This window comes from Musca domestica, unplaced genomic scaffold (genome assembly GCF_030504385.1).
Source record: "Musca domestica strain aabys unplaced genomic scaffold, Musca_domestica.polishedcontigs.V.1.1 4, whole genome shotgun sequence".
NCBI classification, from domain to species: Eukaryota; Metazoa; Arthropoda; class Insecta; order Diptera; family Muscidae; genus Musca; species Musca domestica.
Window position 1 is genome coordinate 17,091,719 of NW_026712328.1, and position 26,381 is coordinate 17,118,099.

A 26,381-nucleotide genomic window follows, 5' to 3' on the forward strand; every position below is an offset into this window, starting at 1 on the left:
TGTCCAAACTATTTGCACTCAATTCCCAAAAGTAGATTATTTTGGTGATAGTTGTGGTTTGAAACATAAACATCGTCTGAAGTATATTTTTAAATTCCTAAAATAGAAACTGATTAAAATTAGTTGATACTAGTTTGAATAAGTACAAGAATTTCAAGCATATAAACATACATCCTATTGTTGCTGTTGTGATTTAACATATTATATTTGAATACTATAGGAAATCAAATTTTACATACCATCCCATGTTAATTCAAAAATACGATATTGTTTATACTTTTACAGTCAGACAGATCAGTACTACTTTATCAGACATTTCTGAATATTGTTTTCAATTTCATTAAATTAAAAGTTAACCATCACATATAACGTGTTTGGTAAATGTTGAAAATCCCATTTTTAACAAAATACTTTGTAAAAAATTTGGCAAAATATATTGATTTGTTTAAATCCACAAATTTGCATATTCGTTTTCATTTATTTTTTTTTTGAAGTGAGTTCGAATATTAATTAGTACGGTATCAATAAAATTTGTCTAGTATTCCCATCGATACAATAATTGACCACTCCAGTTTAACTTAGGCGTGACGTGGCAAAGAGGAGTTAAGGGGTGGGCATTAATTTGATAATCGCCACTGCTGTAGTTGTTTTTATATTTTATTAGACCTACTAATGCCGCATTATTTATACATGGAAACGTGTGTATCGTCGCGTATTAAAATATTTTTTTTGTTAATTCGAGCTTCATAAATATGTATGTATATCTGTCTGTAGATTGGGCACGCGGCGAGAGCAAGTAGTTAAATGCCGGTATGGGAAAGTGATTGCTGATTAAAGAGCAAGTTCCAAAGGAATTTACTTGATTTTTATGGATATAGAATTTTGGATTTTGATGTTGTATTTTATAGTTTTCATCGGGGGATGGAGGGTGTGTTACTAAATAATGTAAACCCACATCATACATTTCGCTGTTACTGCATTCTATTCGGAAACAGAAAGCTTTTATGGAGTATTGCGCAGTGCCGTCAAAAATGTTCTTATAAGCATGTAGAATATACAAGGTGAGATAAAAAAAAACCGTAACAAAGTCAAACGCCATAATTTGTTAATTTTTTTTTAAATTTTATTGAATGAAAGCAAAAAAAAAATGTCGGAAATAGCATCAAATTTAAGAATATGTTTAAATTTGTTCGATTTGGTCACTTTTGGCACGAATTTTGACCTTCAAACGGCCAATGAAACCGTCACACTCTGCCCGAATGTTGCTCTGCACCATCTGGACTTTGTACGAAAACATCTCCAAATCTTGTACCAAAGTTCGGTGTAAAGACTGTCGAATGATACCCATTTGCGTGGCACGTCGTCTGCTCGATTTCGACGGCGCTTCCATGACATCCTTGGCTACAGCAGCAACGAATACTCCGGAGTCTGCCACGCCTGGCAGCATCTTTTGTAGTCCCAGTATCTTCGAGGCGAGAGTCTAAACATCGCAGTGTTTCACCAGTGGGTTTTGGACGGATAGGAAATCTGCGAGGAAATTCACGTTGTGCCAATGTCACCGACTGATTATTGGTCAAATAAATTAATAAGTCACCAATATTCCGCGTCACATTAACATGTATTTCGCATTTGTTTACTACAAAAATGTCAAAACAGAACTGACATTAGGGTCCAATCGTCAAAATTTATACCATTTTCTGAAAGCCGCCACCTTGTATGAACAGGGTGAGATAAAAAAATGAAACAAAGTCAAACGTAATAATTTTTATTTTTAATTTAATTGAATGAAGGCAAAAAATGTCGGAAACAGCATCAAATTTTAGAATAAGTTTAGATTTGTTTGAATTATGACCTTCAAACGGCCAATGAAAACATCACACGCTGCCCGAATGTTGCTCTGCGGTATTTTGGCCCATTTCCGGCAAAGCGCTTGCTTGAGGTGATCGACACTTTGGTATTTTCTAGTGCCAAACTTGCTTTCCAAAATACTCCAGACACAATAGTCCAATGGATTGGTTTTCGGGGATTTTGGGCGCCATTGTGCGCTGGAATGAAGCGAGGAACCTCATTTTGTAACCATCCTTGGGTGACGAGTGCTGAGTGCGATGGTGCTGAATCCTGTTGGAATTTCCAAGGTCTGCAGCCAAAATGTTTGCGTGCCCAAGGCTTTAATACTCTCTCTAGAATATTTTTGCGATATTATTCGGTCGATTAATACAAGCAGAGAGCGACCATCTTATGGCGGCCCACAAAATCACCATGACTGGCGCTTGATTTCTGGTGGTCAACCGAAGATGCACATTTTCAGATGATCTCTTTGGCTAGTAAACACGATCATTTTGTTTTTTACACACTGCTGCTTTTGGTCAAGCGAAGCAACTCTTTAGCTCTTTTAAGTTTATTTTATTTCTGTTGTAGTTCTTGCACTTTCTGCAATTTCAATGGCTTTAGCCCGAGTTCATTTTTCAATATTTGCCGAATGGAATATTGCGATATGTTCAGCTCACGAGCCATTTTTTGGCCACTGCGACGCGGGTTTCGATCAGGTCGCTTCTTTACTTTTCGAACCATTTCTGCTGATGAAAGAAACAAAAGATTTATTCACATTTAAATGCTGGAGTGCTCCAACGATAGCCACTTGCGGTTTTCCAGCCAGATATAAAGAAATCACACCATCACGCTTGAATTCCATCACGAATAACTTTTTTTCTCACCGAAATGCTAGTGTACGCGTGTAAACAATACACTGGAATAATTTTAACAGCTGTCGGACGAATGGCTTAGAAATAACAGCAGTCTGAAGTTGGTTGCAGTTTTTTTCCCTTTGCGGCAATTTTCATGCATTCATGCATTATGATTAAGGTCTATAAATATTGTTTATCCGGCTGATTTTTTCTCCAGCCAATATTCTTAACCACGTTGTAATCCGCCATGAATATTCGAAAAGGTGTCTAATAGTTTGTTAGAATTTTGCCGGATTTTGTAAAATCGGTGAATTTGAATTTAAATAAAATAAATCCTCATAGATGAGGTTAACCCTACAAAAAGCTCTAATGTAAACATGTTGTAAGTCTCTTAGCACAAAATTTCAAGTCGATTTAACGATTTCCATCTTTTGTATAGCGCCCATATAACGGTAGCTCCCGATATTCGGTATTTTCATGGTTTTAGCCACATTATTTGTTCATAATGAGTTCCAGCTCCGCTGGCGGGACATTGTACATATTGGTCCACGTTTTCGTAGAGCCTCCATTTAACGTATCTCCCGATATTCTGTATTTTGAAAAAAAATTTAAAAATTTACACTTGTAGTTCATAATGAGTTCCAGCTCCAGTGTTTGTTTCAAATTTGGTATTTGACGTTCGTAATGGACAAGACAGAAAATTATCTGTGCAGGTTCACGTCTTCGTGTAGCCCCCATATAACGGAATTGTTTCAAATTTGGTATTTGAAGTTCGTAATGGATACTATAGTTTAAGATTGAAAATTCTCTGTGCAGGTCCAAGTCTTCGTGTAGCCCTTATATAACGGTACCTCCCGCTATTCAGTATTATGATAATTTTAGCGACATTACTCACCGGAATTGTTTTAAATTTGTTAGTTGAAGTTCGCAATGGATACTACAGCCTATGACAGGAAATTGTCTGTACAGGTCCACGGTTTGGTGTAGCCCCTATATAATAGTAGCTCCTTATATTCGGTATTTTTATGGTTTTAGACATATAATTCACGGATTTTTTTTCAAGTTCAAAAGCCAAAATTCGTTCCAAATGGTGGAGGTGGCGGTCGATGTTCTCAAATACATCCTGTTTGGGCGAATATATAGGGTTCGTCCTTGGACCCAAATAATAATTTGTGGAAAATTTTATCCCAATTGAACAATAAATGTGACCTGTACTTTGTTTACAAAAATACATGGACAGGCGGTCCTACAGACTCAGAATGTGATCCTATGAAGATCTTCAAAAGGAACTATGAGCCTATTTCGTTCCCTTCTGCATGTTACAAATAAATGCACAGACATAATAGCCTGCACCACGGTGTGGCGTGAATTCGCGAAGGAGTTGTTTACAATCTGTTACCGAACAAAAATCTTTAGATTTCCAATAAATCTTTCTGCGTTTGTGATTTAGTTACTTCACGTGTTAAAGTACATTAAGCCCACACAAGTACATATGTACCCAAATGCCGCTAAGCGATTTTATTTTTCTTTACGAGTGCGAAAGATGAGAGGTATGGAAATACCCTATTCTCTCTGGCCAATGAACTGAGAAATGCTGCTAATGAAATCCAAGCTTTCAATAAGAATAGGTTGATAATTGATTAGCAAACCAAACAACCTCTCATCCATTATGGTGGGAGCTTTTTAATACCCATCCAAGTTTTCGAAAAAAGATGGAAAACCGTTAAAACTAAATTCATACGTATATTTAGCATAAGAGATTTTCTAAAAGCTAAATCTTATAATTTTTAAATTTAGAATTGAACAAGTAAAAAAGCTGTAAGTTCGGCCGGGCCGAACTTTTAATACCCTCCACCATTTGGTACAAATTTGGCAATTTCCAAAAAAAAAAATAAAATAAATAAATAAATAAAATAAAAAAAATCCTTTAAAAATTCTGTTAAAATCTTAAAAATACCGAATATCTATACGACGACGTATACCTGCATAGACAACTTTTGTCATAAGTTATTACAACATTTAAATGCGAAACTTGAAGAAAAATTTGTTTATAATGTAGCTAAAATCATCAAAATACCGAATATAGGGGGTACCGTTATATGGGGGCTATACGAAGACGTGGACCTGCACAGACAATTTTCTGGCATGGGCTGAAGTATCCATTACGAACTTCAAATGCGAAATTTAAAACAATCCCGGTAAATAATATCGCTAAAATCATCAAAATACCGAATATCGGGGGGTACGGTATATGGCGCCTATACGAAGTATAGGCGAGCTTCAAATACCAAATTTGGAACGGTTCCGTTAAATAATGTCGCTAAAATCATCAAAATACCGAATATCGGGGGGTACCGTTATATGGGGGCTATACGAAGACGTGGACCTGCACAGATAATTTTCTGTCTTAGGCTGTAGTATCCATTACGAACTTCAAATGCCAATTCCGGTGAATAATGTCGCTAAAATCATCAAAATACCGAATATCGAGAGGTACCGTTATATGGGGGCTATATGAAAACTTGGACCTACATTACCCATTTACGAACTTAACCTGCCTACTGGCAAAATATACATGTGTGCAAAATTTTAGCCTTCTATCTCAATTTGTTCGAAAGATAGCGCGATTACAACAGACAGACGGACAGACAGACAGACACACAGACAGACAGACGGACATGGCTAAATCGTCTTAGAATTTTACGCTGATCAAGAATATATATACTTTGTTGGGTCTGACGTGAGTGTTTCGAGGAGTTACAAACGGAATGACAAAATTAATATACCCTCCATAGTATGGTGGAGGGTATAAAAATATTAGTCTAATAAGGCACTGCTAATTTTTTTATCTAACCGATATTGCATCTCAGAACGAATATTCTCAACAATGTTGATAACCAAATTATTTTATTGCTCTGATAAAAGTATTCGTTTTATTATCAATAAAGAAGACAGTAAAAATAATTTGAATTGTGTGATTTAATTTGCTTTGTATTCGGAATGTGACACAACAACCATTGTATGTAGAAACAAATGTTAAAGTCATTGTCGATATCATTGTTTTGTACTGTTTTTTTTTTGGGAGGTACAGTGATGGAATATTTATACCCTACAACACTATGTGTTGGGGGTATTATAAGTTTGATTGGGCCAGAATTTATGTAACACCTCGAAATATTTTTTTCCCATATAGGAAAGTATATATGGATCTTCCTAGCTCGCCGAGCTGAGTCGATCTAGCTATGTATGTCCGTCCGTCCGTCTGTCCGTCTGTCCGTCTGTCCATGTTAATTTGTAATCACTCTACAGGTCGCAATTATGGCCCGATCCTTACGAAATTTTGAACGAAGATGGGGTTAGGGTCAGAATAGAAGCCTATTTCTTTTGGAGATGATCGCCAAATGTTTAGGGGTTGAAATGGACCAAATACTAAAAAAATGTCGGATTTTGCAGTAGCTATACAGGTCGCAATTATAGAACAATTTCGCATGTAGCTAGAGTTTAGGGCGGGGAAGAAGCCTACCAATTTGGGTGGTCATCGGATAATATTTAGCGGGTAAAATAGACCATATCTTTTGTGTTGAAAAAATTCAAAAATTTTCCTTGAACCGCGAATATTTTAAATACCGGCGAAATCAGAAAGCCATGACAAGGTTACTTCTGACCTTTACATTGATGTTAACATCCAACAAATCGGATATATAGCAAAATATGTGCGATATATATGTCTATCCAAGAAGATATGCTTGAAAGATCTCTTATATGTCGAGAACGGCTGAACTGATTTCGGCAGTTCTCATTAATTCAGAATGGCCTCTTGGCAGGAAAGAAAAAACGTCTAAAAAAATCGCATAAAAATATCTCTCAAAGATGAAAATATTGATTTTGTAAAATTTTCTCATATTTTTTCAATTTTGTCATATTTTTGGCATATTTTCATTTTGAATTAAACATTTAGTAATATTTCTACAGCTAAAAAAAAAAACTAAGTAGTTAGGATATCAGGATATCATATACAGATCGCATTTATGGCCCGATCCTTACGAAATTTTGCATGGGGTTAAGATGAGGGTCAGATAGAAGCCTACTCTTTTTGGAGATGATCGCCATATATTTAGGGGTTGAAATGGACCAAAAAACTGCAAAATTGTCAGCAGGTCGTAATTATCGCCCGATCCTCAGGCACATTTGAATGGGGGTTACCGGACATTGCAAAAGCCAAGCAGTTTTGAATGGCCATCCAAAAATATTCAATGTGTGAAATAGTTTGCCAACTTTTGTAGAAAAAATACGAAAATGTCCATTACAGTGACTTCTTGGAGAATTCACAAATACAGGAAAGACGCACTTCTGACTATTTCGTTAACGCTGATTTAGTTGCAGAATATAGTCAAATGGCTGTATCTCATATAGATTCATTTCAGTCAAAAACCAATAATAAATGTTAATCTTTTGCCACTTCTGAGAGATTTTAGGTCTTTGGGAAATATTGGTTCCAGATCTAGGAAGACCATTTAAACTAGTTTAAGTTGCTATTATTTGAAAATTAGAGAACGAAACCTGATGGTTTTCTTTTATTATTTGTCACAATATCTTGTGGAATGCTTTCGAGTATCTCGCCTATATAAACTGTATCGTTTATTATAGTGTTGTAGGGTATTCAACGGTCGGCCCCGCTCGACTGTAGCCTTTGCTTACTTGTTTTTCATATACTTATGTTTATATACTATTATTTGTTATCATTGATGGCAAGCAATATTTTTATGGTGTTTACTACATGAAAAGTTATTGTCTTTAGTGTAGAAGCGCCAAGCCAGTACCATATCTCAGTGGTACTAAAAACAATTTTTTTGGAGGTCATTTTGGGATTTTCCATTTTTTGTTTCTGTTTATTTAGTGACGACGACAACGACAACGATGATGATTATTCTTTAATTACGCATACCAAGCAATTACCCAATACTGCTGATGTTTTGCTCAACACATTCTTCAATAAATGTTGACGTCTTTAAACTTGAAGAATTTTGAGACAAGCCTACATCGTATCGTTTGTGTTGCACGCAACTTTTAAACCCGTTTCTTTTTAAGAAACGCCATACAACATCTCGTTTTCTTCCGTACATTTCGACAATGGCCGTTGATTGCAGCTTTATGTGAGGATGGAATTTGTTTTGTTATTGGTGTTGGTCAATTTAAAGGACTGTAATGTTGTGGAAAATAACAACAGGATTTCGGTGTTTGTTTAAGCTTTATTGGACTAAGTGAATGAAAACGTGCTACCACATAAATCGAAATAAATTTCATTACCAAATTCCAGGGTGAGATAAAAAAACTGCAACCAACATCAGACTGCTGTCATGTCTAAGCCACTCGTCCGACAGCTGTTAAAATTGTTCTAGTGACGATTCATAGTGTTTACAAGCGTACAAAAGCATTTTGGTGAAAATTTTCCAGAAAAAAATTTTATTGGTGATGGAATTCAAGCGTGATAATGTGATTTCTTTATAATTGGCTGGAAAACCAGAAGCGACTTGATCGAAACCCGCATCGCAGTGGCCGAAAAATGGCTCGTGAGCTGAACATATCGCAATATTCCATTCGGCAAATATTGAAAAATGAGTTTGGGGTAAAGCCATTGAAATTTCAAAAAGTGCAAGAATTTACATCGCAACAGAAAGAAAGTAGACTCAAAAGAGCTAAAGAGTTGCTTCGCTTAGCCGAATGTGGTGAACTGCCGAATTAGGTTTTCTTCGATGAGAAAACATTCGTTGTCCAGCAGTTTGAAAACCAACAAAATGATCGTGTTTATTTGCCTAAGAGGTCAGCTGAAAATGTGCACCTTGGGTTGTCCACCAGAACTCAAGTGTCGGCCATGGTGATGGTGTGGGCCGCCATAACAGCCGATAGTCGCTCTCCGCTCGAATAAATCGACCGTGGCATCAGAATAAATGCCGAATATTATAGCGAAAATATTCTGGAGGGTGGTTTAAATCTTCTTGGACTTGGACACGCAAACATTTTGGCTGCAGACCTTGGACATTCCAAAAGGACTCAGCACCATAGCACTCAGTACGCGCCACCAAAAATGGTTACAAAATAAGGTTCCTCACTTCATTTCCAGCGCACAATGGCCACCAAAATCTCCGGATACCAATCCGTTGAACAATTGTGTCTGGAGTATTTTGTAAAGCAAGGTTGGCACTAAAAAATACCAAAGTGTCGATAACCTCAAGCAAGCGCTTCGCCGGGAATGGGCCAAGACAACGCAGAGCAACATTCGGGCAGCGTGTGGCCGTCATTGGCCGTTTGAAAGCCATAATTCTTACCAAAGGTGACCAATTCGAACAAATGTAAACTTATTCTAAAATTTGATGCTATTTCCGACATTTTTTACAAAGCAACATTCGGGCAGCGTGTGACGGTTTCATTGGCCGTTTGAAGACCATAATTCGTGCCGAATTGCTTTCGTACAATAAAATTAAATTAAAATGTAAAAATGATAGGGCTTGACTTTGTTGTAGTTTTTTTATCTCATTCTGTACATATCGTGCTTGGTGCATAAAAAAAACGAAATCATTCGAAAATATATACGGGAGCTATATCCAAATCTGAACCGATTTCAACATAACTTGACATATGTATATTTGTTTTAATTTCCGGTGCACATTCCAAATTTCAGTGAAATTAGAGATACATAGCGTGGTTGGTGCATCAAATACATGAAATCGGCCGAAAATATATATGGGAGCTATATTCAAATCTGAACCGATTTTTAAATAATTTGGCAAATTTATTTTTGTTTCAAATTTCGTTACGCATTCCAAATTTGGAGACTGTATCTGTAATCGATCAATATATATGTGCATATAAAATCTAAATTTTTGGGAGGTACCTCCGATTCTGATGCCATATCTCAAGTTTCAGGTGAAATTTCAAAAATTTCAGGCGATGTTGTAGTATACTTGGAAATTTTCAGGAAAATCTGTTCAGCGAGTTTCGAGTCCATTAATTACAAATAAACATTTTCCTCTTTAGATTTTTAGGGTTAATGTTAATTTTTTTCATTATCCTCGTTTTTATTTTGTCTGCTGCTAGTATTGATATGTAGTTAAATACCTACACACTAGTCACGCTTACGAACATTTTAGTCTCACAACTACATTAACAAGTCATCGGATTTTATTGATTTTTTTGTTTGCCGACTCCGATTGGGGAGCGCACACTCTATGTCGTTACTCATAACTTGGTAATGGAAAAACCCAACTTTTTTATAATATTTTTTTATAAATAACCTAATATTTTCAACCTGCTCCAAAATACAGTTTGTTTACATTACTTTTATAGATTATTCAGTTCATGCAGCTTCCAACTTTTTGCTGCGAATGGAAATGGTGTGTTTCATGAGATGCTCAGTCTACACCAATCATGGGTAAGAATAATTGCTGTGCTGTATTTTAAATTCATGGCTATGTCACATTTCGACCATACATAAAAAAGCTAAAGTGTGACCGTCGCAGCGCTGCAGCGAAACACCAAAACGCGCAACACCGCATACCCACATTTTCGAATCCAACTGAGTTTGCGCAAATTACAATGAATGCTCAGGTCTATACGATGAACTGCATTTAAGGTTTTTGACCGTGGCTTTGGATAGGTTTTGGCTATTTATAAATGACCTTCTGGTACTGTGTGTGGAGCGGAATGTAGCTAAATTACATTTTGTTTGTATGTGCTTTGTAAACTTTTCTTTTGTTTTGTTTTCTTGTTTAGTTTTTACAACTTTTGTGGATGGGCGATGCTGGAATGGCACCTCAGAGATGACACATTTATTGCTACTGAAGTGTCTTCGAAAAGTGGTTAGGTCTTTGGGTTGACCAGCCTGTCAACGTGACTAAGCCGAAAACTTGAAATTAATATCTATTTACAAAATTTTGAATATTTAAGTCAGAAACTGACTCAGATTTTGATTGAAAAGTTATTGATTACATAATTAGATATATTGAATTTGAATGGCGTTACAGGCCTAAGAGAAACTAAAGTTAATTTGGCAAGAATAGCAGAGAGATGCATCCCAAGGATTCCATACAACTCCCATATGAAATCTAATTACTGCTGGGTATGGACCGTTGAGAGAAAACAATACATTCCTCATCACCACCTCCCACAACACGGTACAATTAAAATAGTAATCTCATTTCAAATAAAATTTCCAGTTCTCCATTTTCTGTAATTTAACTTGTCTAAATAAAAAAGTTTCATGATTTGTTCAAAATGCATGGTACAATAAGGAGGTGAAACATTTTCGCAAATCCTATCAATGTATCAGCCTTAAGCCATATCCGCTTTCTTGTCAGATTTATATTATTATATATAAAAAAAATTGAAATAAAAATCGTGAAAAATTTCTAGAATTTCTTCCAGAAATGACGTAAAAATTGTTTTATTGTTCATTTTAATGACAAACCCGATTCTTATGTTTGCGCTGTACAATAAATTTTACAAATATATAGTTTTATATTCAGTAGAATTAATAAAAATACAGAAGAGACCGAAGTTGGATTCACTTAAAAACACATTTTAACCAGCTTGTAGTTTCAACATACGTTTTTATTGTACCCTTCTCATATATATAATTTAGAAATTCTCAATTTCACCATAGGTAAATTTAGTAAAATAGAGGATTGTTTCTGAAGAAATTGATTTGCCCAGAGAATTTCAAAAAAAGAGCAAATCAGAAGCTGACAACCATGCTACTATTTCTTATTTGGCTAAATTTAGGTTATTCCCGGAACTTCTTTTTCAGAAAGCAAAGTAGTTTTATACTCTTTCGTAAGAAAACTGTAAAATGTAAACAGAGGCCAATACACTAATTTGGCAAAACAAATCAATTTGTGCGCCTTAAAAAGAAACATAGCAAAAATTTTACATTTAGAATTTCCAATATTTCAAATCTGTACTTCAAAAAAAAAAAAAAAAAAAGAAACAATTTAAAAAGCAGTAAGTTCGGCCGGGCCGAATACCCTCCACCAATTGAACGAATTTGGAAATTTTCAAAAAATGAAACCCGTAATAATTCTGTTAAAATCTTAAAAATACCGAATATAGCCGTTATATTGGGGTCTATACGACGTGGACCTACATAGGCATTGTTGTCATAAGCCATTACCATATTCAAATTCGAAACTTGAAATAAACGGTGAATAATTTAGCTAAAATCATCAAAATACCGTACATAGGGAGGTATCGTTACATCGGAGCTATACGAAGATCTGGACTTGCATAGACAATTTTCTATTACAGTCTGAAGAATCCATTATGAACTTCAAATATGACAAATGAAAATTTCGGTGAGTATTGTACCTAAAATCGTCAAAATACCGAATATATGGAGGTACTGATATATGGGGCCTATACGAAGACCTGGACCTGTATAGACAACTTTCTGTCTTAGGCTGTAGTACCTCTTAGGGACTTCAAATATGACTGTTATGGGGGGACTATACGAAGACGTGGACCTACACAGCCAATTTTCTGTCTAAGGCTGTAGTATCCCTTTGGAACTTCAAATACCAAACTAGAATAATGCCGATAAAATCATCAAAAGACCGAATATCGGCAGGTACTTATATATTGGGCTATATGAAAACGTGGACCTACATGGCCCATTTACGAACTTAACCTGCCTACTGAAAAATTTAACACGTGTGCAAAATTTTAGCCTTCTATTTCAATTCATTCGAAAGACGGACATGGCTAAATCGACTTAGAATTTTACGCTTATCTCGAAAATATATTTACTTTTTGGGTCTTACATGAGTATTTCGAGGAGTTACAAACGGAATGACAAAGTTAATATACCCTCCATACTATGGTGGGGGGTATAAAAACAATTTGGTTTACGATTTCCTGCAAAAGTCCATCAGAAATCTTAATATATTCAGGGCTGTCATAGAAACCAATTTTGTCACTATTGGTTTTAAAAACGACAAGAAAAAATGTTATTTGAAATAAACCAAGTTGCTTAGAGCTGTCACTTTTCATTTGCTTTGGATTTTTTAAACAATTTTTAAAGGATATTCAAAGGACTAAAAATGTGGGTTTTTTAAAGAATTTTTAAAGGACTATAGTCGTGGATTTTTTAAAGAATTTTTAAAGGACTATAGACGTGTATTTTTTAAAGACTTTAAAGGAAAAAAAAACGTGGATTTTTTAAAGATTTTTTAGAGAATATTTAAAGGACCATAAACGTGTATTTTTTAAGGATTTTTAAAGAATTTTTAAAGGACCATAAACGTGGATTTTTTAAAGAATTTTTAAAGGACAATAAACGTGGACTTTTTCAGGATTTTTTAAAGAATTTTTAAAGGACCATAAACGTGGACTTTTTAAGGATTTTTTAAAGAATTTTTAAAGGACCATAAACGTGGACTTTTTCAGGATTTTTTAAAGAATTTTTAAAGGACCATAAACGTGGACTTTTTAAGGATTTTTTAAAGAATTTTTAAAGGACCATAAACCATAAATCTGCAAAGCAGCTTTATAAGTAAATTCACAATAAAAAAATTAACTTACGCTACCTCCGGCAACTCCAGTGGGTTGCTGAAATCTCTAAGAGCTTTTCTCGTCACCATTTCTGAGCGTTCTTCGTCCAACAACACAAAAACTACCACTGCTGATGCCATCTTACTTTATTTATAGCGACTTATTCCTTTTTCTATTTACTTTACTTTTACTGATATTTCAATGACAAATAAACAAAAAACACATGTAAGCAACAACAGATGTTTCGATCATTGGTTTTATTTACATTCGAAATTGACAAAACCAACTTGGTTTCATGACACCAAATGAAACCAATATTGGTTTACAAAAACGACAATAAGCAAAAACGAAATGGTTTCTGTGGCAGCCCTGATTCATTTGCAAAAGTCGATTTTGACTTTTGAACTCTTTTACACCAAGAGTAGACTTTGTATTTCTATAGTTTACATACCAAAAAACCTTAAGAAATCTTCCTTCCTTGGGCTCTATGAACTATTTTTTTAAAGGCCTATAAGAAAGTTTCGGAAGCTCCTTACATATGACTCTAACATAATGTGTAATTGGACCTTGAATTCAAACAAATTAAAAAGCCAACGTTCGATTATTAAAATATATTTTTATCTTTTGTTGTATATGATTATTCAAATTGTCGACCCTCTATACTGCAGATACCGAAGGAATGGACCAATATTGCCGATTTCGCATCGGACCAAAAAAAATATGATATAAATATTGCGACTTGCCAGATCTAGACTATATCGACTACTTTCTTCACTTTATATGAGATAAGTGATAGTTTTTAGAAAATGTTAAAATGTGCGTGAGGTACAAAATATACTTCGACCGAAGTATTCCCCTTTCACACTTCATCTAATACAGATAAAAACTTGGTATGGGCAAAATTACAAGAAAACCAAACATTAATACCCAATATTATGCGAAATCATAAGTTCCATATTCATCTCAGGTTTCAGGTTGAGAGAAATATTTAGATATAGCAAGTTTTAAAGTATTACTGACCAGTTTCGCAAGTTATGACAGATAAAAGTATTGAAACTTGTGACTCTTTGTGGATGAGGTACCAGAAGGGTTTCGCCGAAATATATCATCTTCACAATAGATATTCTGTTAGTAAAAATGTTTGGATGTGTGAAATTTAAAGTGAGTTGGATACTTATTTCGCTTTCTTTGAGCGTTTTGTTTTTTCAAAATCTTGAACCCTATGCTTGTTGTATTTTGACTATTTGTGAGGGAGGTACCAGAAGGAGTGGGCGATATGTCCCATTTTCACAGCACATATTTTCTTAGTAGAAACAATATGATGTGTGAAATATGAAGAGAACTGGATGCTTATTTTGGTTTTTATGATCGTTTTGGTTATTCAAAAATTTAATACTTTGTGGAGGGAGGTACCAGAAGGAATGGTCCGATCTCTAAGTTTGGATCATATTGGATAACCTCCGAGAGTTATCATGCGCACCTGCCAGACCGACCAACAGACGGGCGGACATCGCTAGATTAACTCCAAATGTCCTGAAACGGATATGGTTCCAAGAGACCTAGGGTCTAAAACCGTAATTTCGATGAGGCACTTTTTGGCCGTATCAAATGATATGTACCCTCTCTAGCCATATGTCTGAGGGTATAACAAGAGCGAAATAGTGGTCTAGATAAGTAGGAAATTAATTCTTAATTTTTCTTTTGAAGCATTCACACAATGCGAACATTTATAGATTGTGTTTGTGTGAAATTGCAATGTGCGAAAATAGGACAAACATTTGTTTATATTCTCAGAAATATTCAAAGGACTAAAACAGCTGATGAAAGTCGTGAATAATTACTCTATGTACGAAAGGCATAAATAAAAATGTTTCGCAAAAAAACGCTTCAGTACATTTTCAATTGGTTACTTTAGGTTCATTCGACGGTATTTCTGGCAAATACGAACAATGGTTCTTGAAAGCGGTATATGATTTCGTCAACAATTTTTGAACGCAATATTTTTGTTAATCAAAATTGGATTAAATTTTGACTTAGACCATATTGGACTCTTTGGATTCCATGGATCAGAAGCCTATTCCAGTATGACCCCCTCTAATGGGGTTTCAAACTGACTACATGAATGTAATTGGTCGTTTTGGTGATCTACGATCTAAACACGTTCTGCAAAAACAGACATTGTCATAGTTGATTTTCCCGACTCATATCAGCAATATAAACTGAAGTCTCTCTCATGAATCTAAAATTACGATATAATTGAAAAAAATCACAGACCGAAAATGATTGGATATACCCTGTACGGCTTTTTCAGATATAATTCGAAATGTTTTATTTGTTTGTAACTCGAAAATTCCATTCGCTTCCTTACAATTATAATTCTAGAGGTCCACTTGTAATATTTAAACTTTATTTGAAAATCAAATTATTTAATTTTTATAGCCAGTTATTTACCTTTGAATTCAAATTTTGCAAGTTTATTATTCAAAATAATAAACAAGTAAAAAAGATGTAAGTTCAGCCGGGCCGATCTTTGAATACCCTCCACCACATGGAAACAATTTGACAATTTTCCAAAAAAAAAAGTACCGAATATCGGGAGGTGCCGTTATATGGGGGCTACATGAAGACGTGGACCTGCTAAAACAATTTTCTACTCCAGTAGAACTTCAAATACCAAATTTTAAACATTTCAGGTGAATAATGTCGCTTAAATCACCAAAATACCGAAAAAAGGGAGCTACCATTATATGGAGGCTATACCAAAACGTGGACCAATTTCAATACCAAAAGTCCTGCAGACATAATACACATTTGAGTAAAATTTTATCAACCTACTTCATTTCGTTCGGAAGCTAGAGTGATTTCCACAGTCGGACAGACGGACGAAAATCGCTAATAGAATTTTATGCTGATCTCGAAAATATATACTTTGTGGGGTCTAAAATGGGGTCAATTATATATTAATTGATTTAAAACAACAAATGAAATAATTCAAATGACAGATGGAAACTTCCAATTATGAATAAAAGAAAGAAAAAATAAAAATAAAAGAAAAAAAAAACAAATAAAATAATTTTCGAATTTTTAATATTTAAATATTTTAAACTAATCTTGAAATATTTCGAATTACAAATTAGCTCTTAAGATTTACAATGTTTCGAATTACATCTGAAAAAGGTGTACTTTACTTAGCTAATCCACATACATAAATAAAATATTGCGACAAACAGGTTGGACATACCTGCTAAGTTCGTTTCGTAATTTTGTGACGAATTCTTTACACATAATCTGGTTTTAAACGACATTAAATCGATGACGTTGCGGCAACCAAAAGAAAGAAAACCTGAAGCCAAACTTACACATTTATGAACATACCTATGTGTACATGCGCACCGAACCACCCAAAACATTCGACCAAACATTCGACTTGCCAGTTAGCATAGCACCATAATCAACTGATTGTTTGCTGCCGGGAGCAGAGCAGAGCAGCGACAATCTGTTGACTTGTTTACTTTTCAAAAGGCGGTGGTGACCACCGGTCAGTTACGATTCTCAGAGACTCCCGGTTTCGAATAATGAAAACGAAATTAAATTCGAAATTTTAATCATGCGAATGAAACTAAAATTCAGACAGACAGGCAGGCAGGCAGAATGTCTTAAAAGCTTGCGGCTGCTTTGACGTGACGTCTCGGCTATCAGCGGATATTTTATCCAATATCGAATATGTATTTTGATGTTCACTTTGTTTTCATCCGAGTGCCAGTGTTCAGTTATAATTCAGTTTTGCACGTCTTCGGTCAAATTTGCGGAATATTCAGTTCGGTTTCGTCTTTTGTTGGTCTCCCAGGCAAGCAACTGGTGTTTGAAATTAAATGTTCGATTGCCCGACATTTAATTGCAGAACAATAATTAAAATAAAAGTGGTGGAAATTGTCTCCAATCGATAGATGTTGGTTGATTAGTTCACCAGACTGCAGCGCACACATAAAAAAAAAAAAAACTCGGTTAAATGGTCTCGTGTTCCCATCGAATTGTTATTCATATTTGTCTCTAATTGACGTGAATATCGTAGCGTGACTTTGAACGCCAACAGTTTCGTTGTGTCAAGTGTATGGTTGAAGTGTGTACGTTTTCGAAATATTTATTTATTAACGGAAAGAAGAAAAAAATCTATTTAAAAAATTCATCGCACTTAAATTCCGTAAGAATTGCACAAACATAAACGCGTTGTTGCTGAAACTGAAACGAAAAACTTGTTTGAAAATTTCGACAATTGATAGTAAAAACCAGCAGCCCGAAGCAAAAATATGGAAACTACCACGATTACAACACAAAGTCAGGAGTTAACTAGAAAAATTGATAAGCTGAAGAAATCCAAAAAGAAAACGGTAATTGTTAAAATGTAGTTTCTAAAGAAAATATTACAAATCTTCGTCTAAGGTTATCAACAAGGGCCCACAATATTTTTCAATAATTAGGAACAACTCTAATATCATATATTTATTATTTTCCATAAAAGGAAAAGGAGATTTTCTTTTTACCGTTATGTGGGAAAATTTCAAAATTTCGAATATTATTCTGAGGAACACCGACTAGAAAATGTAACTGAGGAAATAATATATAGAAAAACCAGTAAAGAAAGTCTTATAGTCGGGCGGGGCCGACTTTATGATAATTTGAAATCGGATAAAGATATATATGGAAGCTATATCCAAATCTGAACCGATCTCGATAAAATTTGGCAAATATATTCCTGAGCTGTATTTGATATATTTCCCCAAATATTGTTGTTACAGAGTGCATATTACGGCTGCGGAGGACAAAAATAACAAATCGGATGAACAATATACATGGGAGCTATAGCTATATCTGAACCGATTTCGACCAAATTTGGCATACTTATTTTTAGATCTAATTTGGTTGTATTCCATACTATTCGGGCTGATATTACACGTTTGGTGCACAATAAAAGCAAATCGGACGAAGAAATATATGGGAGCTATATCTAAATGTTTACCGATTATCTCCAATTTCAATAGGGTTCGTCCTTGGGACAAACAAATGATTTGTGCAAAATTTCATCTGGATCGGGCAATAAATGCGAACTGTATTTTGTTTACAAAAATACATGGACAGACGCACGGACGGACATGCATAAATCACTCAGAATGTGATTCTATGCAGATCATCAAAAGGAGCTATGGGTCTATCTCGTTTCCTTTTGCCTGTTACAAACAAATGCACAAAGACATAATACCCTGACCACCTTGTGGTGTAGGGTATAACTAGTAAAGAGAGGCCGAAGTCGGGCTGGGCTGACTTTATGATACCGGACTCCACTACGCATATATAGTAGAGCTATACATAACAAACAAACGTTTTTATGGGGATGAAACATACCAACTTTGATCGTTAAAGCTGTTATAATTTAAAGCCGAAAGAAACTAATGTTTGGCAGGCATATATCGTATTCTACTAAATTTGACGGAAGCATTTGTGTCTGAACCGATATTCATCAAAATTCATCCTATTTGAGCTGATTTTATATTTTTTAACATTTTTTAAGCACAATAAACGTGAAATCGGATGAAGATATACATGGTGAAATAAAACAAAACTGCAAAAAAGCCAAATGCCATAATTTTAACATAATTTTTAATTTTATTGAATGAAAGGAAAACATTTCGGAAATAGCACCACATTTTAGAATAAGTTCAGATTTGTTCGAATTGTTCACCTTTGGCACAAATTATGGCCTTCAAACGGCCAATGAAACCGTCACACTCTCCCGGTATGTTGCTCTGCGGTATTTTGGCCCACTCCCGGCGAGCGCTTGCTTGAGGTGATCGACACTTTGGTATTTTGCTCTCCAAAACACTCCAGACACAAGGCTTTAATATACCCTCCAGAATATTTTCACGATAATATCCGGCATTTATTCTGATGCCACAGTCGAATAATACGAGCGGAGAGCGACCATCGGCTGTTATGGCGGCCCGCCCTCATCTGGGCCGACGCTTGAGTTCTGGTGGCCAACCGAAGGTGCACATTTTCAGCTGACCTCTTTGGCAAGTAAACATGATAACTTTGTTTGTTTACAAACTGCAGGACAAAGAATGTTTTCTTATCGGAGAAAACCAAATTCGGCAGTTAACCACTTTTGGCCAAGCGAAGCAACTCTTTAGCTCTTTTCGGTGTAGTTTCTTTCTGCTGCGGTGTAACTTCTTGCCCTTTTTGGAATTTTAATGGCTTTACCCCGAGCTCATTTTTTAATATTTGCCGAATGGGATATGTTGAGCTCTCGAGCCATTTTTCAGACACTGCGACGCGGGTTTCGATCCAGTCGCTTCTGCTGATGTTTTTGTTTTCTTCCGTCAACTTCCTTGACGTCGGGCTACGCTACCAGTATCACGGTAACGAGCGATGGTACGAGACACAAAATAATTATTCAAATTTAAATGCTGGAGTGCTCTAACGATAGCCAGTTGTTGTTTTCCAGCCAAATGTAAAGCAATCACGCTTGAATTTAATTACGAATGACTTTTTTCTAGAAAATTCTCACCAAAATGGTTTTGTACGCTTGTAAACAATACAATGAACTGTCAGTGGAAAAATTTTTACAGCTGTCGGACGAGTGGCTTAGAAATGACAGCAGTCTGAAATTGGTATTTGATATATTTCCCCCAGTATCGTTGTTACGGAGTGCAAATTATGGTTGTGGAGGAGAAATTTAACAAATTGGATGAAGAATATATATCTGAACCGATTTTCACCAAATTTGACACACATGTTTCTAGGCTCAATCTTTTTATTTGTGCCAAATTCTATCCTATATCTAAGCTATATCTAATTTTTTACCGATTATCTTCAATTTCAATAGGGTTCATCCTTGGAGCAAACAAATGATTTGTGCAAAATATCATCTTGATTGGACAATAAATGCAATCTATACTTTGGTTACAAAAATACATGGACAGACGGACGGACATGCATAAATCGACTCAGAATGTTTTTCTATGCAGATCACAGTGTGGTGTAGAGTAAAAAATCAACAATACGCCTCATTGAAATTAAGGCTCTTTTTGAAAATAAATTAAAAATTGGCATATTGAGTGATGTGAGTAGCCGAAATATGACAGTAATTAAAAAATTAACAAAAATTATTAATTTTTATATTGGCATATTTTCCGTGATTTTACCTTTTTCTGGCAAGAAGCTATGAGTAAGTGAATTATAAGCGGAATAACTAGGATCAATTTCTTCTACAAATAGATTGTACCAATTTTGATATATATCTGATATCAGCACCAATATAATGGTTAGAAACGATTTCTTGCGTTTCTGGTTTTGCCGGGATTAAAAATATTCGCGTTTAGGGTTAGTTAGGTTAGGGTAAATTTACCCCGGTAAATATTATGCGATGATCATCCAAAGTAATAGGCTTCTGCCCAGCCCTAGCCTATAACTCCATGCATGTGGTCTGTAGAGCAAGTGTAAAATGAGGAATATTTCCTGTTTTTGGCCCATTTCAACCCCTAAATAGGCTTCTATTCCGACCCTAACCCATGCTAAAATTTCGTAAGGATCGGACCATAATTGCGACCTGTAGCGTGATTACAAATTAACGGACGGACATACATAGCTGGATCGACTCAGCACGGCGAGATAGAGAGATCCATACATACATTTCTATTTGCCGGACCAATATTTCGAGGTGTTACATAATTTTTGGCCCAATCGAACTTATATTAATCCCAACAAATAGTTTTGTAGGGTATAATAATAACAATGTACAATACAAAAAATAATTCAGAACATTATGAAAGTAGAGCTAAAAATTGAAGGCACGTGTATCGGCGTTAATTTAACTTTACATCGCTAAGTGACCGAAATAGAAAGGACAAGTTATCCCACATCCACATTTTTTCATATTTCTAGATTAAGATTCCTTGAAATCCATTGATTATACCAACTCCATCCTGTATCACAAATCGTAAAAACTAATATACCGGTGGGAAAGTTGCCGCCAAAATGAAAATAGTAGTCTAAAGTTACAGAACAACTATTTTTACTTTTTGCATGAAAATTGTTTATCTCAATAGTTTTTAATTTCCCCAATTTTACATTTTTATTGTTGCAAACCAAATAAATAACATCCTTAATTCTAAACTAACAGATGAAATGGAAGAAATATCGAGTGATTTTTAAACCAAGGAAATCACTACCATTTTCCAAAAAGGGTATTTTACTGATTTTAAGAACCTTACCCCCCCTCTACCATTTCTCCGCTTCAAAGGGTGGAATTATAATGACATACCTTACCAAAGATGGAAACCCGATTCAAGCTAAATTTACCATCATTAATTAAAAACTAAGTACTTCCTGAAATTTAATAATAGTATTCCATTGTTGTTGTTGCTATTTACATAGATCGTTTTAATAAATTTCCTTGAACGTTTTAGTGTCAAATAAACAATGTCGCCACAAAATACATTACCAAATGCAAATCTTGTGAAAATTAAGTACTTTCTCAAAGTGTTTACAGTTAGTGCTGTTGTTGTTTTTGCATTTTCTGTTCGGTATTTGTTCTCTCAAAGTGTAAATTCATTTGAAATGTAATTGACACTATTGGCATTAATGTGGCTGGGCTGGTGTTGGGGATCACTTAGAAAAAATATTTTTTTCGTCAAGTGTTTATCCAATACTTTAGTGGGATTGTTGTGCGGTTTTTAAGCATTATATCACCCCTTTCGGTTGAGCCAATTCAAGCAAATATTTCCAAGATTAATAAAATAATGGAAAACCCAGAGTGCGATTATTTAGCGCATTGTGGAATGTTGTGACCATATAGAAAAGCTCATGCTCCATCCATGATCGTTGATACCAATGTAACGTGATCAAATTTCAATTAAATTGAAAGACATCCAAGAAATTTGCATGAGACAGAAGTTTGGGTCAAGAAACAAATTTAATAGTTACAGAAATCAAATGCTATAAAAATCAACTTAATTGTGTGCAATTTTCGCTCTTTTTTGAATCGAAATAATTATAATAATTATTAGCAATTTTACATTTACGCACGCATTTCTGATAAGTTATATTGCGTTGTTAGCTTTTTTCTAGACCTGCCATCGGCAATTAAAACAAAATGGTTACAATTAAAATATATAAATGTTGGTTAATTGTAATTATCTGAAACGAAAGAAAACATGTGACTTATTTTAAGTTTCAAATACCCGTGATTATTGTACAAAGAATATTAGTTGACCTTTTAAATAACAATTAAGAGTTCAAATCGTAAGGGAAATTAACATCCATTCATCCACAAAAGAAGCCTTAATAAGGCAAGTATTTCAGTCACAATTTTCTGATCATTGGTATTTGGCCCCGCTCGACAATAACCATATGGCGAGTGGCAAACTTTACAAAAACCCGTAAAAAACATTTGGGGGGCTGTACCAAGACGGGAACCTACATAGGCAATTTTACACTTCAAGGATTGCCATCTATCAAATCTTCTTAAACAATATCGTGTCTAAATGTGACTAGGATAATCAAAATACCGAATATCGGGAGGTACAGTTATATGGGGGCTATACAAAAACGTGGATCTATGCATAGAATATTTCGCTACCGGAGCTAGAACCCATTATGACCTACAAATAACAATTTTTAGACAAATTCGTGAAAAAATGTGGCAAAAATCATCAAAATACCTAATATCGGGAGGTATCGTTATATGACGGCTATACCAAAACATAAACCTATATATACAATGTTTCGCTACCAATTTTTAGAAAATCATCTAGATACTGAATATCGAGAGGAACCCTTATATGGGGGCTATACAAAAACGTGGACCTGTATATACAATGATTCGCCACCGGAGCCAGAATCCATTATATCTTACAAATATAAATTTTTAAACAAATCCGTAAAAAAATGTGGCAAAAGTCATCAAAATACCGAATATAAGGAGTTACCGTTATATGGTGGCTGTACCTAAACCAACCATTATAGACACAATACAAATTGTTCAGCCAAATTTTGGAGCTCTACGTCAGATCATTAATCAACAAACGGACAGACAGAGAGACGGACGTCGTTAAATCGACTTAGCATTTTATGCTTATCATAAATACATATATTTTATGGAGTCTGCAATGAATATATAGGGATGTTACAAACGGAATGACAAAGTTAATATACCCTCCTTTTCAAGGTGGAGGGTATAACAAATTATAAAGTATCAGTTGGTTTTACCAATATATGCATACCTTCAGTGCAATTCCGTTTATTTAAAAATACTTCAGCCTACGTTATAATTATTTAAAATATTAACCATTTATGGGAAATGTACCAAAGGAATGACCCAAATGTTGTCCATTTCACATCTGACCTGAGTCTGATATAAAACTACGACGTTCCGACATTTTGTTCGGGAGGTACTAGAAACAGTGGAATATGGAATTAAACTGCAACACTTTATCTAATATTGATAACAATATTTGTATTAAAGAAAATCGAACACTTATATTAAATTCTATGCCAAAAATTGTTAATCAAAATGTTATATTTTTGTGAGAGATGGGACGAGAAAAGATCTTTTATATTAGAAAATTCACGAATTTTATAAAATATAATTCACTTAAGAATAGCTCACCTGTCTCACCTGAGCTAAAGGAAATTGGCTTCAAATTAAAATTCGGTGAAAGCTCATGTCTGTTCTAAGAAAAACTTTAGTTTTGAAAATGGAATCCTTTCAAAATTTTGACGACAGAGAATTAAGGGGTTTGGCCAGTAAAAATTAATTCTGAATCACATTGGATTGGTAATATGGCTAGCTATTTCGAGGGTTCTAGATTCATTTGCACTTGATTATTGCCATTTCGTATCCTGGATTCTTCTTACTTTAATGATTAGATATAGGCTCTAAAAAGCGATCCATAGTAAATATGTAGATCTAATACAACTTTGACATAACGGTTGTAAACTATACCCGTCTATTGTGTTTAGTGTAATTTATTTGGTATTTACTAATTGTTCAATACTGTGTTAATTAAAAACAACAACAACTACTTCAAAAATTATGCAACGCAATTCGCACACACCCACTTTTGGATGACGACGAGGTTATTCTTGTTTTTTTTGTTTTGTTCAAAGCAAAAACAAAAACATAAACAAGTGCAGTCGTTGTTGCCGGAAATATGCATTCATCGAGATTTGAGGCGGCAACGTCATTTAATGTAACTGTGTTATTTTTTTCTCTCGAAAATCCCTCCCTCTCTCTATGACTGCTGTACCCTAAAACCATTTGAATGAGTAGCAGCTTTGTTGCGATTACAAAGAACATAAATAAAAATGTTGTTTATTTTGTAGCTAAAAAGAATAATATAAATAAAAAACAAAAACATAAATATAAAACTACAAAAAGAATATAATTATTAATACATGGTACTTGAGCATGCTATGCTATAGCATGTGTACGGAAAAAATAATTCAAATGAAAAAAGTTCCTAAATAATGATACTACTTATTTGAATTTATTGTTATTATTCTTGTACAAATAAATTAATTTAATCGGTTTAATGAAAACAAGTAAATTTTTTATAGTCTCCATCAACATATAACGATTTAAAATTTTGTGAAATCGGAAGGTATTGTGTTATAGGTAGTTGTTTACGTAATACGAATCTATGTTGACAATTTAGTAGGAAGCATCATATCAATGGAGATCATAAAATGATGAACATCAGCAAAATTAGTAACATGTTGTGGCACAGCCTCTCGCCATAAAAGAAATAAGAAGGCAAGGCTTTACAGGTCATCAAATTCGACTGCTGATAAAAAGGCTGATGTTTCGACCTTGATATTTGAAATCTTATGGGGGTAATAACCCATATATTTCAGAGGTTATTATATATTTTAAAGATATACAAATTACCATCACAGAAGAATAGTCAGCTCTTTCAACTTTATGAGATAACTCCCCCCCACCTAAATGTCGCTAAAAAATTTAGTAGGCTCTTTTTTTTAAATCAAAACTTTTTATGAAAGGTCGAGTCCAAAGAAAGACATTAGCATATTTAAAAAGGAAGCATCGATTTTTTTTTTAACTCAAGAATTCAACTGGTTTTAAATTTCTTTGGCTGAAACTGTACTAAAAAGAATTCACCAAAACGTGTCGGCAGAGAAACGTGAAACGTTATCGCTAAATTTGGAGGAGATTTTATATGCAAATTTGCGGAACTCAAGTATGCAACCGCCGAGTTTCTTCCGCAACATAATTAAATATGCCAGCTTTCGAAGAGTTCATTTTTCATCGTTTGTCAATAGATAGATTATTATTTTTCCTTTAGTATTTGTGAGTTTATTAATTAACATATATTATTTTTTTGGTTTCTTCTTCATCTATTCTTTCCGTTAGTTATTAATTTTATTTCCTTCTATGTTTCTGTTTATTTTTTTTTTTTTATTTTTTTTTGTAGAATGAAGGTCCTAAACATGCCTCTTCACAAGACGCACATCAATTTCCGGATAATGAAGAGCCAAATGTTTTGGGCCATGGCTCACCCACTGCTGTTACATCGCTGCAACAACGTAACGGTTGTTGCCACATCCAATCCGATTCTCAGGTCGATGACACTGGAAAGTACATGAAGAATAAAATGTTGCTAAATTTTGAAGATGTAAGTATTTCTTCTCAGGTAAAAATATGCATATATACAGTAAAACCAGTAAGGAAAAGTCAAAAGTCGGGCTGAGTCGACTATATAATACCCTACACCACTATGCATATTTAGAACTTCCGTATTAAAACAAATTATTTGAAGTAGATCATACCACCTATCAACATTTGGATGTAGAGAAGTTATAAGTTGGTTTCAGAGAAAATGTATAATATATGGGAGGCATATCCAATTCTGAAGTTATTTTCACTAAATTTGACGGTGACATTTTTATCTTTTATACCAAATAACATTGTTATAGAGCTCTATAAGATATCTGGTACCAAATATTGTTGTCAAATGAGGGACTTAAACACCAAATCGGATGAAATATATATATGGGAGCTATAACAATATCTGAACCGATTTTTTCCAATTTTGATGTACTTGCTTCTAAACTGAATTCGGTCGGATGTACCAAAGTTTA

At 34.6% G+C, this 26,381-nt stretch overlaps 1 protein-coding gene across 4 annotated transcripts in view; it reads left to right on the forward strand.

The window, feature by feature from the left end:
- LOC101891546 (progestin and adipoQ receptor family member 3) overlaps nucleotides 1-26,381 on the forward strand; it is a 50,719-nt gene that overhangs the window by 17,553 nt on the left and 6,785 nt on the right. For 2 of the 4 annotated variants that reach the window (XM_059126666.1, XM_059126667.1), the window contains exon 3: nucleotides 25,715-25,915. In XM_059126666.1, coding sequence (XP_058982649.1) covers nucleotides 25,715-25,915 — 201 coding nt within the window. Of the gene's footprint in view, nucleotides 1-16,761; nucleotides 17,615-25,714; nucleotides 25,916-26,381 lie in introns of those variants that run through there. The other 2 variants (XM_059126668.1, XM_059126669.1) reach the window with 2 other exon arrangements.